At 45.5% G+C, this 13,316-nt stretch overlaps 2 protein-coding genes across 4 annotated transcripts in view; one reads left to right on the top strand and one right to left on the bottom strand.

Annotated features, from left to right (window-relative positions):
- Window positions 1-13,316, bottom strand: part of LOC143804440 (uncharacterized) — a 95,368-nt gene that overhangs the window by 77,451 nt on the left and 4,601 nt on the right. The window contains exons 1-2 of one of the 2 annotated variants that reach the window (XM_077282542.1): window positions 11,308-11,407; window positions 8,439-8,630 (exon numbers count right to left, since the gene is read on the bottom strand). In XM_077282542.1, the coding sequence (XP_077138657.1) occupies window positions 8,439-8,600 (162 nt within the window). In that variant the 5' untranslated portion in view covers window positions 8,601-8,630; window positions 11,308-11,407. Of the gene's footprint in view, window positions 1-8,438; window positions 8,631-11,307; window positions 11,408-13,316 lie in introns of those variants that run through there. The other variant, XM_077282543.1, reaches the window with a different exon arrangement.
- The window catches only part of C1D (C1D nuclear receptor corepressor), a 54,636-nt gene continuing 52,835 nt past the window's right edge, over window positions 11,516-13,316 (top strand). The window contains exon 1 of one of the 2 annotated variants that reach the window (XM_077282549.1): window positions 11,516-11,651. The gene's annotated coding sequence lies outside the window, so the exon portion shown is untranslated. Of the gene's footprint in view, window positions 11,687-13,316 lie in introns of both variants that reach the window. The other variant, XM_077282550.1, reaches the window with a different exon arrangement.

Genomic DNA, 13,316 nt, shown 5'->3' with positions numbered 1-13,316 from the left:
CCATAATACTGTAAGGAGCAATATACTGTATGGGACTCATTATTCTGTATGGAGCACTATGTGGTGCCATAATACTTTATGGAGGACTATGCGCTGTACACTTACACTATATACAGATATCCCATGTATAATAACACCGGTGATCACTGTATTACCTGTACACTGGCACTGTATACTATATGCAAAGCTCCTGTGTATAATGACACTTATGGTAATATTAGAATTGTGCTTTTTTTTTATTATTAAGGATCGGTATTGCAGTGTTCGGGCACTATGTGGTGGTAAAATATGGTCTGGTCATGGTGTGGCGGTATTTGTCCCTTGCATGTGGTATTATTGGTCATTATATGGTAGCAATATGTGGTCTGGTCATGGTATGGCGGTATTTGTCCCTTGTATGTGGTATTATTCATTCAGTATGTGGTAGTGATATGTAGTCTGGTCATGGTGTGGCGATATTTGTTCCTTGTATGTAGTGGCAATATATGGTCTGGTCAAAGTGTGGTGATATTTGTTCCTTGTATGTGGTATTATTCGGTAGCTATGTGGTGGTAATATGTGGTCCGGCCATGGTGTGGTGGCATTTTATTCTTGTACAATATGTGGTATTATTCGGTCACTATGTGGTGGTGATATGTGGTATGGTCATGGTGTTGTGGTATTTGTCCCTTGTATGTGGTATTATTCGATCATTATGTGGTGGTAATATGTGGTCTGATCATGTTGTGGCGGTATTTGTCCCTTGCATGTGGTATTATTGGTCATTATATGGTAGCAATATGTGGTCTGGTCATGGTAAGGTGGTATTTGTTCCGTGTACGTGGCATTATTCATTCACTACGTGGTAGTGATATGTAGCCTGGTCATGGTGTGGCGATATTTGTTCCTTCTATATAGTGGCAATATATGGTCTGGTCAAAGTGTGGTATTATTCGGTAGCTATGTGGTGGTAATATGTGGTCCGGCCATGGTGTGGTGGTATTTGTTCTTTGTATGTGGTATTATTCAGTCACCATGTGGTGGTAATATGTGGTCTGGTCATGGTGTGGTGGTGCTTGTTCCTTGTATGCTCACATAAAAAATCCCCCCAAAAATTAACCTTTATTAATATAATATGATAAAAGACAACCACATAAGTGCACTACTCAACCATCACCAAAAATTAGCAGCATACTACAGGAAAAGCCAGGGTGGTGCCAAGCCCTGCGCTATACTAAAAAACACCCTACCTACCAGAGGAGGTTGGCACCCTATTAACCTGCGCAATGGTGCCCCCGCTCCTCGTTGACTCTCCCTGCTACCCCTAATGGGCCCTGCTGGGATGGGGAAAAGAAAAATCACTCAAGCAGTGCCCCTCTAGAAAATGATGCGTCAGCAACGATGAATTAGTAGATCTATCTTGTTACCTATATTTTTTCCTTCCTGTCAGCGGGGGTTGGCACCCTAATAAAGAACGCAACTGGCGCCCCCACTCCTTGACGACTGTCCACTAGTCTAACCCTATATATGAGATATGGAAGGTAGGTTAAGGTGCTTGTAGTGCTTAAGATGTATCAGGAAGAATACAATCCTCAATTGTTACCATGTGTCAAGGGTGTCATTAGGGGTACAATTTATGCATATGTAGATATTCCCTTACTGTGATGGTCATTCATGCTTCACATACCACATAGTTTACAGATAAACATATAAATGAGGGCAGATACAAATAACAAAAAAATAAAGATACAATCTCCTCATTAGTCAAATTATATAAACGAGGGCAGATACGAACAACAATAAATAAAGATACTATCTCCTCATTAATCAAGTCATGGACATCAAGCCAGTGGTACAGAGCAACATAAAGTGTTGCAGAGAAAGATCCCCCTAAGCCCTTTCTGACACCCAACAACACCAGGTCATAATCCGATGTATCTCCTCATAACTCACAATACTTCCCTTTCTAACTCAACGCGTTTCCCCTCCCCAAATTCCAGGAGGTTCATCAGGAGTGAAATAGATACAAAAAGGGTTACTTAGCTTCTTCCATAAATGGTGCATGTAAGCAATTAGCCGGATTACTTACGGTAATGCTCTTTTAATGAGTCCATGACAGCACCCACTGGAGAGATAGGGATCCGCCCCAAGGAACAGGAAACCTACAGAGACATAAAAGGGGGCGGTCCCCCTCTCCTCCTCAGTTTAATTTCAGAGTACCCGGAGGACCGCCAGTGTTAGTCAACCATCACAATGTATCATCAGAATATAAACTTCATAGAAGTAATTACATTGGCTTTTATTAGGGAGGGATGTGACTGGGTGCTGTCATGGACTCATTAAAAGAGCATTACCGTCAGTAATCCGGCTATTTACCCTTCGCCATGACAGCACCCACTGGAGAGATTTCCAGAGACCAACACCTAGGGGGGGACCACTGTGCTGAGGATAGTCCTGCCAAAGTGTAGGTCAGATTCGGAAGACAGGTCAAGCCTGTAGTGATTATAGAAAGTGGAAGGAGCCAACCAAGTTGCAGCCTTACATATATCCTTGATTGGCACGTTCCCTTTTTCGGCCCAGGAAGAAGCCATGGCTCTGGTGGAATGTGCTTTGATATCCTCCGGAGGTTCTTCATTTTTCATGGAATAGGCCAACCGGATAGCGTCTCTTATCCACCTGGATAATGTTGCTCTTGTGACTCCATATCCTTTCTTTTTGCCCTGGAAGGATATGAACAGAGCCCTACTCTGCCTCCAACTACTAGTTTTCTCAATATATTGCAAAACTACTCTCCTGACGTCTAGAGTATGACATTTTTGCTCCTCAGGAGTAGAGGGGTCTTTAAAGAAAGTAGGAAGATGTATCTCTTGTGACCTGTGGAACTTCCCTGCTACCTTAGGAAGGTATAAGGGGTCCGGTTTTAAGATTAGTCTGTCATGAAATGTGAGAAGGTAAGGTTGATCTATCGACAAGGCCTGAATGTCGCTGACTCTTCTAGCCGATGTTAAGGCTACTAAGAAGGCTGTTTTTAACGATAAGTGTTTTAAGGATGCTGTGTCTATAGGCTCAAACGGAGATTCTGTTAGAGAGTCTAAGACTAGATTTAGATCCCAAGGAGCTACCCTAGGTATGTGGACAGGAGTAACTCGTTCACAGGCCGTGATGAAGCGGGATACCCATTTATTACCAGCAATATTATGGCCATAGAGGGCACCCAGAGCGGACACCTGGACCTTTAGTGTGTTAACTGACAGACCTAACTCTTTCCCTTTCTGTAGAAATTCTAGTATAGATTTTATTGGGACCTCAGAGGGGTTTGAACTAGTATGGAACTGTAGAAACTTCTTCCATACTTTGGTGTAAATTTTTGTTGTAGATGGTTTCCTGCTAAGCAGGAGTGTATCAATTAGGCCTTTTGAAAACCCCCTGGAATTTAATATCTGCCTTTCAAATTCCAGGCCGTCAGGTGGAGGCTGTCCACCTGAGGGTGGAAGAAAGGTCCCTGAGAGAAAAGGTTTGGGATTGAGGGAAGGACCCAAGGATCCGTCACCGACATTGACAGCAGGCACGAGAACCATGGTCTCTTGGGCCAGAATGGCGCTATCAGTATTATCCTGGCCTGCTCTTCCCTGATCTTCCGTATTACTTGTGGAAGCAGAATTATCGGAGGGAAGGCATACGCTAGCTTGAATTGCCAGGGTGTTTGAAGAGCATCTAGAATGTCCGGGTGATCTGCACGGGACCGAGATGCGAATTTCTGGACTTGTTTGTTTTGTTTTGTAGCGAACAGGTCTATTTGGGGCTTGCCCCATAACAATGTTATTTTGTGGAAAATGTGAGGATTGAGACACCATTCTCCTTGATGAAGAGTGTGTCGACTTAGAAAGTCCGCTTGTTGATTGTCCTCTCCTTTGATGTGGACTGCCGAGAGGGATAACAGATGCTTTTCGGCCAGGATTAAGGTACTGTTTGCGGAAGACATTAGAGCGTCTGATCTTGTGCCGCCTTGTTTGTTTAAATACGCCACTGTCGTAGTGTTGTCTGAACAGATTCTGACGTGGCTTCCTCGTAGCTGTGGGAGAAATTGACACAGCGCATAGTTTACCGCATTCAATTCTTTCAGGTTTGATGAATATAAAACCTCATTCTTATCCCAGGTTCCCTGGCAGAATCTATCTCCCATGTGTGCGCCCCACCCGTGGGGACTAGCGTCCGTAGTTATCGTGTGGGATGGTGATATTACCCAAGGGACACCCCCCGCTAGCTTGTCTTTATCTAGCCACCACTCTAAGGAGGATAAGACTTCCTCGGATAAAGTTATTTTCGATTCAAGGTGCCCCAGAAATTTTCTCTGTTCCCGAAGTATCTGATGTTGTAATGTTCGGGTATGAAGTTGTGCCCACTGAACGGCTGGAGTACAGGAGGAGAGGGATCCTAGCAAGGACATTCCTGCTCTCAGGGACATTTGAGGTTTGTGAATGGCCGCCACTACTTTACCCTCTATAAGAGATATTTTTTCTTGGGGAAGTAGACATTTTTGCTTTATGGAATCTAGATTGAACCCCAAAAATATCTGAAGAGAGAGTGGGATGAGTCTGGATTTTTTATAGTTGACGATCCAGCCCAGGCTTTCTAAGGACGAGACAGTGTCAGCTAATCGTTCCGCACCCTTCAGTTCAGACGAATTTCCTACAACTAAAAAATCATCTAAGTAGGGAATGATTAATGTGTCTCTCTGGCGAAGGTAGGCCATTACTTCTAACATTACCTTCGTGAAGATCCTGGGTGCCGTGGAGAGACCGAAGGGCATGGCTGTATACTGGAAATGATGAATCTCCCCCTCAAGAGTTACTGCCACTCTTAAGTATTTTTGATACCTACTATGGATAGGGAGATGGTAGTAGGCATCTTTTAAATCAATGCCGCCCATTCTACAATTTGGGAAAAGGAGCTTAATGGCCGATCTAATAGACTCCATTTTAAACGTATAATTTTTAATAAACGTATTGAGTTTTTTAAGATTTATAATTGTTCAAAATGAACCATCGGGTTTAGGGATTAAAAATAACGGAGAGTAGAACCCTTTACCCTCTTGTCCCTTTGGCACCCTAACTAAAAAATTCTTAACTATAAGACTTCTAATTTCCAGTTCAAGGGCCTTCTGTTGCACTGGTGAGGAAAGGGCTGTTAAAATAAAGGAATCATGGGGAATTTGGAGGAATTCTATTTTCATTCCTTCCTTAATAATATTTAGCACCCAGGAACTTGACGTGATTTTTCGCCATTGGGGAAAGAAAAATTTTAACCTACCCCCTACTGGGGTGTCTGGTGTTTCAGAATTTATTGTCTCTACGGAAGGGGGGGCCTTTAAACATAGTGCCACCCTGTTTTCCCTCTCTTGTGGCCCATCGTGACGATCTTTCATTTTGTGTTCTTTTCCCGAACGGCCTCTTCCTAAAGGTCTTCCTATAGAAAGGAATTGAGGGGTCAGGGAAGGCTTTTTTCCTCTCTTTTGCTTTTTTGAGGATCTCGTCTAATGCTTTCCCAAACAAAAACTCACCCTCGCACGGAATAGCACAGATCTTAGCCTTTGACTGCGTATCCCCCTTCCAGCTCTTCATCCATAACGCACGTCTGGCATTATTAATCAGACCGGCTGATCTTGCTGCAAGGCGAAGAGAGTCAGCTGAAGCATCGGCCATGCATGCTGCTGCACCTCTAATTAGTGGTATCGCATCCCGCAATTTTTGTCTGGAGACCCCCTGTTCGATCTGTTGATCCAGCTGATCAATCCAAACAAGCATGGATCTAGCAGTGCATGTACTGGCAATTGATGGTTTAAATATGCCCGTGGAAGCCTCCCATGATCGTTTTAGTGACGATTCTGCCTTCCGATCTAGAGGATCAGAAAGTAGGCCTGCATCCTCGACTGGTAGAGCTGACTGTTTTGAGGTGGAGGCGACTGCAGCGTCCACCTTAGGGATTTTAGTCCATGAAATTAACTCCTCATCATTAAAGGGGTACTTCCTTTTGGAGGCTGACGGGAGAAAACCTCTCTGGTCCTGTTTCTCCCACTCCCTCTTTATCAGTGCCTTAACCGCAGGAATTACTGGGAATGCTCTTCTCTTCCTCTCTGCCAACCCTGCAAACATGATGTCTTGTGCAGTTTGGTCGTCTTTTGCATCCTCACAACCTATTGTATTCCTGATGGATTTTACTAGGTTGTCCACCCCATCAAGGGGAAAACAAGCTCGACCCTCAATGTCCGAATGTGTCGAGGAAGAGGATGATGCCTGCGAGGAGTCTGAGTGGATAACGCCTTCCTCCTCGGACTCAGAGCTGGATATAGCCTTTTCTTTCCCGGATTTTTTAGGGGGGGTACTGGCTTGTGAGATGGCCTGTAATTCCTCTCTAATTATGGCCCGTATATCTGTGACCGACATAGATGGACTCTGCATTGTTTCCGCCATACATTGATTGCAGAGTTTTTTTGGGTGGGAATCTGGGAGAGGCTCGTCACATAACGCACACTGTTTGTGCTTAGATTTCTGTCTCTTTTTGGCCTGGGAGAAGAAGACATTTGTGGAAAAGGGTGTCAGCTTTATAGGCAGAGGGGAAATCACACTCACCCAGTGAAGCTGTACGGTACCGAAATAGGAGGCTGCGACTTTCTGGATCTTGAATCCTTGGTCTCACTCCTGTGGCTGGCATCTGAGGACCTTCTGCTGGCTGGCTCACCTGCTGGGTCCACTGTTTTGCCTGGGGACGACATGTTGCATCGCCTGTGCGTTTGCAACTTCCCCCTTTTTATAGGCCAAGATCCGGTCAGTTACCTTTTTTTTTTTTTTTTTTCCTACAGCGGTGTACTGCGCATGCGCGAAACCGCGCTTTCCCTCACCGCTGTGTGAGTGACCCGGAAGTGTTCCTCTACCTCCGGGTCATTATGGGGATTCTTACACCGCTCCACGCATGTGCGGCCGCCATCTTATCCCGGCCTGCGCTATGGAGCGGTGTACCGGCTGCCGCTGCAGCTGTGCCGCAGATCCCGGACCCTTTACCTGCTGGCCCGCATCTGGAGCCTCTTCAAGGCCGCACCTCTGCAGCGTTGCTCTGCGGAATCGGCGGCGTCTTCCCGGACCCAGCCATCCCACATGCCGGACAGACGAAGGGGGAGCCGTCTAACGGAGTCTCCCCCGACGCTGCATCTGGACTGCATCCCCTGCCGTTCCCGCAGAAACCGCACAGGCGGATGCTCCTAGCCCAGGTATGATCTTCTGTAGTCTTCTCAGAGATCCTGTCCCCTGGGAACAGGAAACCTAAACTGAGGAGGAGAGGGGGACCGCCCCCTTTTATGTCTCTGTAGGTTTCCTGTTCCTTGGGGCGGATCCCTATCTCTCCAGTGGGTGCTGTCATGGCGAAGGGTAAAATAGTCCGTATCACCATCGGGCCAGTCCCCTATAGATATGGTGCACAGTTTTTCTCTGTGTATTTGTTCCTTGTATGTGGCATTATTCGGTCACTATGTGGTGGTAATATGTGGACTGGTCATGGTGTGGTGGTATTTGTCCTTTGTATGGGGTATTGTTCTGTCACTATGTGTACTATGTGGTCTGGCAATGGTGTGACGGTATTTGTCCCTTGTATATCGTACTATTGTTCATTTTAAAAAATGAATGTGACTTAAAGAAACATAAAATATCCTCTACTCTTTTAAGGTATATTTTTTTTTAACAAATGTTTAATATGTTAAAGTAGAGCAGAGCCCGGCCAAAAGAGTATACCTTGTCATAGTGGTAGCTTAAAAAAATCTTTTGTCCAAAACAAAAGCTGCTGGCTCTGCATGTGATCTGGTGTTAGATGGGAACGGTTACAGTGTGATTGATGAGGACTTGCAGAAGTGGAGTTTTTCTATGAGTGGGCGTTAGGACTGTGGAAGGCTTGAGGGTAGGAGGCAGAGCTGGGGTGGAGCCTGGGCAGAGTCTCAAAGAGGCCTGAAAATGTTGCCAGTATGGTGCCCTGAAATTCCTGGTGGCAGCCCTGGCCCTGCTGACATGTTCTTAGTTAACTCACTCTGCGGCCAGCAATAAGCAGTGCAACACAGAGGCTACTGAACACAGACGGTGCAAAATTTTGAATGTGACCCAATTGCAAAAATTATTTGTAACCCAAAGAAAAACAAAATCCCCCTGTAGGTGTCCATGTTCTTTAACTTCCGATTTAGATAGCAACCATATTATTATAAAAAGCTAGACGTCTATCAGCTTTATAACACTATCTCAGACATCTTTCCACCTGTTATTGTATGCAAGATATAACATTTCCTCAGACACAAGAACGTGTCCACAGCACAGTCTAATGCATGAGACCCACTGTATAAAGCCAAACAGCCCCTGGGATAAGGACACAGTCCAGCAAGGAACATCAGAGACACAGAAATAAAGCCCTTCCAGCAGACTCACCAGCAAAGTCCAGGAAGCCCCACTGTCGCTGGTCCAGGCGTCCACACTGATCTGCGCTACCTGACTGGGCACTACCGCCTGGTATCTCGTTATGTCGGGTGTGAAAGGAGGCTCTAGCTTTACTCCAGATACTGAGAGCTTCTCCAGGTCACAGTTATTCATCTCTCCGTCTTCTTATGCGCTGCTCCAGTCCTGCAAATGACAATTTTAACAGATTTACAGTTAAAGAGGTATTCCCATCTCCAAGATCCTATCCCAATATGCGGCAGGTGAAATAATAACAATATTAGCAAGTACCTCCAATTAGAAATGTAGTATAGTTCTTCCGATTCGCTATAATATCTCTTTCCTCATGTGCAGGGCATTGCAGTAACTTAGGTATCCATGGTGACAACCACTAACGGCTACCTGTCCCTATATGAGTGGTCGTATCTATGGATACCTAAGTTACTGCAATGCCCTGAACATGGAGTAAGGGACATTGCGAACCAGAAGAAATATATATACTACATTTCTAATTGGAGGTATTTGCTAATATTATAGTCTCATAATCTCATAGTTTGTAAGCTTGCGAGCAGGGCCCTCATTCCTCCTGGTATCTGTTTTGAACTGTGATTTCTGTTATGCTGTAATGTCTATTGTCTGTACAAGTCCCCTCTATAAGTTGTAAAGCGCTGCGTTATATGTTGGCGCTATAGAAATAAAAATTATTATTATTATAATATAATTATTACACCTACTGCATATTGGGATAGGATCTTGGAAATGGATATACCCCTTTAATTAAGACCCCAATTTGCTTTTAGACCTTTTCACACCTCCTGAGGCAAAAGCTAAAAGTGTATATAGGCCTCCCACATGCCCGGCAGATGACAAACTGTAGTCCTTGTGACTTGGCTTGGGTCACATACCCATTGTTTTCAGTGTACAGAAATGTAATCTGCTGCATTTTCCTACAGAGGGACAAAGCAGAACAGGCATATTGTGTGGTATCCCTTGCTTACAATGGGAGTCAATAGTTGTTCTATAGTGTATGCCTATACGGTGGTATATGTAAAAAAAAACTTCCATGGGGTGTATACAAGGGGAAATACTCCCAACTAGTGATGAGCGAATGTACTCGTTGCTCGAATTTTCCCGAACACGCTCGGGTGGTCTCTGAGTATTTTTTAGTGCTCGGAGATTTAGTTTTCATCGCCCCAGCTGGATGATTTACAGCTACTAGCCAGCCTGAGCACATGTGGGGGTTGCCTGGTTGCTAGGTAATCCCCACATGTAATCAAGCTGGCTAATAGCTGTAAATCATTCACCTGCAGCGATGAAAACTAAATCTCTGAACACTAACAAATAATTGGAGACCACCCGAGTGTGCTCTGGAAAACCCGAGCAACGCGCACACTCGCTCATCATTACTCCCAACATATGCCTCCCAATGGAAGTAAAAGGTGACATGTAGCCAAAACCTTAAAGGGACTGTCCAGGTTTAAAATGAAAGTCTGCAGTCATGGTGCATAACTGAAGACCTCTGAATCCTCACATCGTGTGCACTGCATGCTGGGGGGATGCTCCAGTGTTGGCAGTAAGAGTGGGCGGTCACGTGACCACAAGTATGTGATTTGCATACTTCCGGCCACACTCCAACTAGACGTGTGCAGCCTCTCTCAATACAAGTCTAGTCTAGTCGCACGTGACTGCATGTATGTAAATTGCACACTTGCGGTCACGTGACTGTGCACTCTCGCCGCCGACACCAGAGAATATTGACAGCGCTCGATGTGAGGATTGAGGCCACATTCACACGTTCAGTATTGGGTCAGTATTAGTATTGGGTCAGTATTTTACATCAGTATTTGTAAGCCAAAACCAGGAGCGGCTGATAAATACAGAAGTGGTGACGTGTTTCTATTATACTTTTCCTCTGATTGTTCCTCTGCTGGTTTTGTCTTACAAATTCTGAGGTAACATACCGACCAAATACTGAACCTTACAGTGGTTTCCCCAAATTGAAAACACCTCTCTGGCCGCTGAGGGTCTGAGTACTGGGACCCCAGCAATCCTGAGAATGGGACTGCAGCTTGTCAGACAGGTCTTGAATGCTGTGGAGGAGCGCATGCTTCACTTCTCTTCATTGAGTGAAAGTCGATCGCTGTACTCATTTTTTTTTTTGGCCAGTCCCACAGAGAATAAATGGAGAAGTAGTTGAGCCTGCGCCCCTCGGCTCCCTACCAGACCGGGCTCTGCAGAGCCTCATTATCCCTGGTCCCAGCAGCTGCACCCCTAGAGATCAGCAGGCTATCCCCTACACTCTGGGGGCTGTTGATGATGAGAAGGGCTGGAGTCAGCCGCTCCTGATTCATGAAGAGGCCGGGCCACTGGCGTTCACCTCTGTGTGCTCCTCGCCACAAATCCTACTCCGGTCCCTGCTGGACGCCATGCACGCCGCCGTCCTCGCTCCAACCACTTGGTATGAGCTGGGACACAATGGCGAGAGAACTCTAATGTCGCCCCTCTGTAGCACAACCGCCAGTTGTGGTGAAAAAAATGTGCAACTTTCTAAAGCTTTCTATGGCACAATACTGGTGTAAAAGCTTAGATGAATTGGGTTCATCATTTTGAGATCCAAACACATGCATTTAAGTAAAAAAAATGTCTCCAACGGAGGCCAACCCCTCAGTGACCGTTACAGAGGGGCGCACAATGCACAAAGCTATGGCTGCAGCAGGGTCTGTGCAGTTATGTAGTTATAGTGTAAAATGTGCAGTAATTACTACAGACAGAAAGCACAGTGTGAGCCGTGTGCAGCAGACTCCCCAGCTCCGTGCAACCTTATGTCATGGGTCTAAACCCCACATTTCTACACCCGGACTACCTCTATCAGCTGTCCTCCTCTCACTCGCTCCTTCAGCTGCACTGAGGTTTTTCTCGCTAGCACTAGCATCATTTGTGTCCTCACTATGTCCGCCATATTGCCGTGGTCGCTGATATTGGAATACATGCAGTCTGGTCTTCGGGAAAATGGCCGCCAGCATTTAGCTCTGCACACTAAACTGAAGACAAACTTCTGTTAACAAAAGCGGTAACTAAGGACTCGGTTACCAAGCTGCATGGGCGTAATAAGGTGACCACGTGACTTATCAGCTATTGGAGGACTACAAGTACAACTGCTCATATATTACCGGGCAGGAAGCGCTCTGCTGTAATGTGACTGACAAGGTGATGCTGTGCACGTGAAGCTGCTCTAGGGGCAGGTGACGATCAGCACTTGGGGGCTTTTCTGGGGTCAGATGATGTGATTTGTAAAGTAAGGCTTCTTTCACACTTCAGTCTTTCGGCGTCAGTCAAAAACCGCCATTTTCGTAAAATGGCGGATCCGTTTTTTTTTGGGGGCGGATCCGCTATTTTCCCATTGACTTGCATTAGAGACGGATTGTGGCGGATGGTCGTCCGTTCCATCCGCCTTGCGACGGATCCGTCGATATTTGGCGGACGTTGTCTAGACATTGACGGACTTTGTAACGTTTTTTGTCGCTGGCAAAAAGGCGGAACGCGGCGGATCCGTCGCGTCCGCCTTTTTTTTGAATGGGTGCCTATGGGCGACGGATCCGTCGCGATACGTTTTTTGGCGGATCCGTCGCCTCAATCCGCTTTTTTTGATTGAGCATGCTCCAAAAAGTTGCAACTTTGCCCAGACAACCCAAAAACTATATAAAGAGGACAGGTCATTCCCAAATGTACCAGCCAGCAAGAGAGACCCTTCCATGCCCGAGAGACCCAGCCAGACCCAGCCAGCAAGACCTCTGCCAGCAAGACTTTGCCAGCCAGGCACTGCCATCCAGCCAGAGAGGCCCTGCAAGCCAGAGACACTCTGCCAGCAAGACTTTGCCAGCCAGGCACTGCCATCCAGCCAGAGAGGCCCTGCAAGCCAGACCCTGCCTGAGACAGCCATGTGAGTACTGCCATCCAGCATGCATGCATGCGTGCGTGCGTGCTTGTGTGCGTGCGTGTTTGTGTGCGTGCTTGTGTGCGTGCATGCTTGTGTGCGTGCGTGCTTGCATGCTTGTGTGCGTGCGTGCTTGTGTGCGTGCTTGCATGCTTGTGTGCGTGCGTGCTTGCGTGCGTGCATGCTTGTGTGCGTGCGTGCTTGTGTGCGTGCGCCTGCCTGCCCTGTTTATATGTTTTTCATACTATTTAAGCTGTTATTTTTTATAGCTGAGGTGTAAAATGTGTTTTGTGTGTGTGTATAAATGATGTGTGATGTGTTCTGCATTTTTGTTGTTATCCCAAATGTTATAGTATTTCAAATAAAGAGCAGTGTAGCTCCTACTGTACCATTAAAAAAAATAAATTTTTTTAAAAAAATAGTAATAAAAATTACACCAAACTGTCAGTAGTCTCATTTCAAGATAAATGTAATATTGGGTAAACATGCAGTAAACGTTATATATATAAATGTGTAATGCAAATCTTGTGTATAGAATATGTTATCCGGTTTTAGAAAATACAAACTGTAGGGTAATCATAATTACCAATTTTTGGAATTGGTATTTTAAGTTCGAATGAGGAACATTTTTGATAAGGTTTGATAGGTGGCTTTTACCAACATGCGCATTGCGCATATCAATTTCAGTTTTGGTGTTGCTTTAAAGGGTTCTTGGGGGTTTTTTTTGGTGGGGAAACAGGGCTAGAGGGTTTGGCAGCTTGTGCATCAAGCATATCTACCATATAAAGTATGACGGTTAGAAAAAAAATTTCATTTTGTGTGGGATGAAATCTAAAAGTTTTTAAAAAAGATGTAAGTGTTAAATCCTACAGCTGCATCTATCCTTGTGTATAGTAGCTTAGAACTGTCTGTATACTTACAGATACTTGGGACCAAGA

This window comes from Ranitomeya variabilis, chromosome 2, assembly GCF_051348905.1.
Source record: "Ranitomeya variabilis isolate aRanVar5 chromosome 2, aRanVar5.hap1, whole genome shotgun sequence".
Lineage (NCBI taxonomy): Eukaryota > Metazoa > Chordata > Amphibia > Anura > Dendrobatidae > Ranitomeya > Ranitomeya variabilis.
Note: the sequence above shows the minus strand (reverse complement) of the source record. Positions and strands in the feature narration are given on the sequence as shown.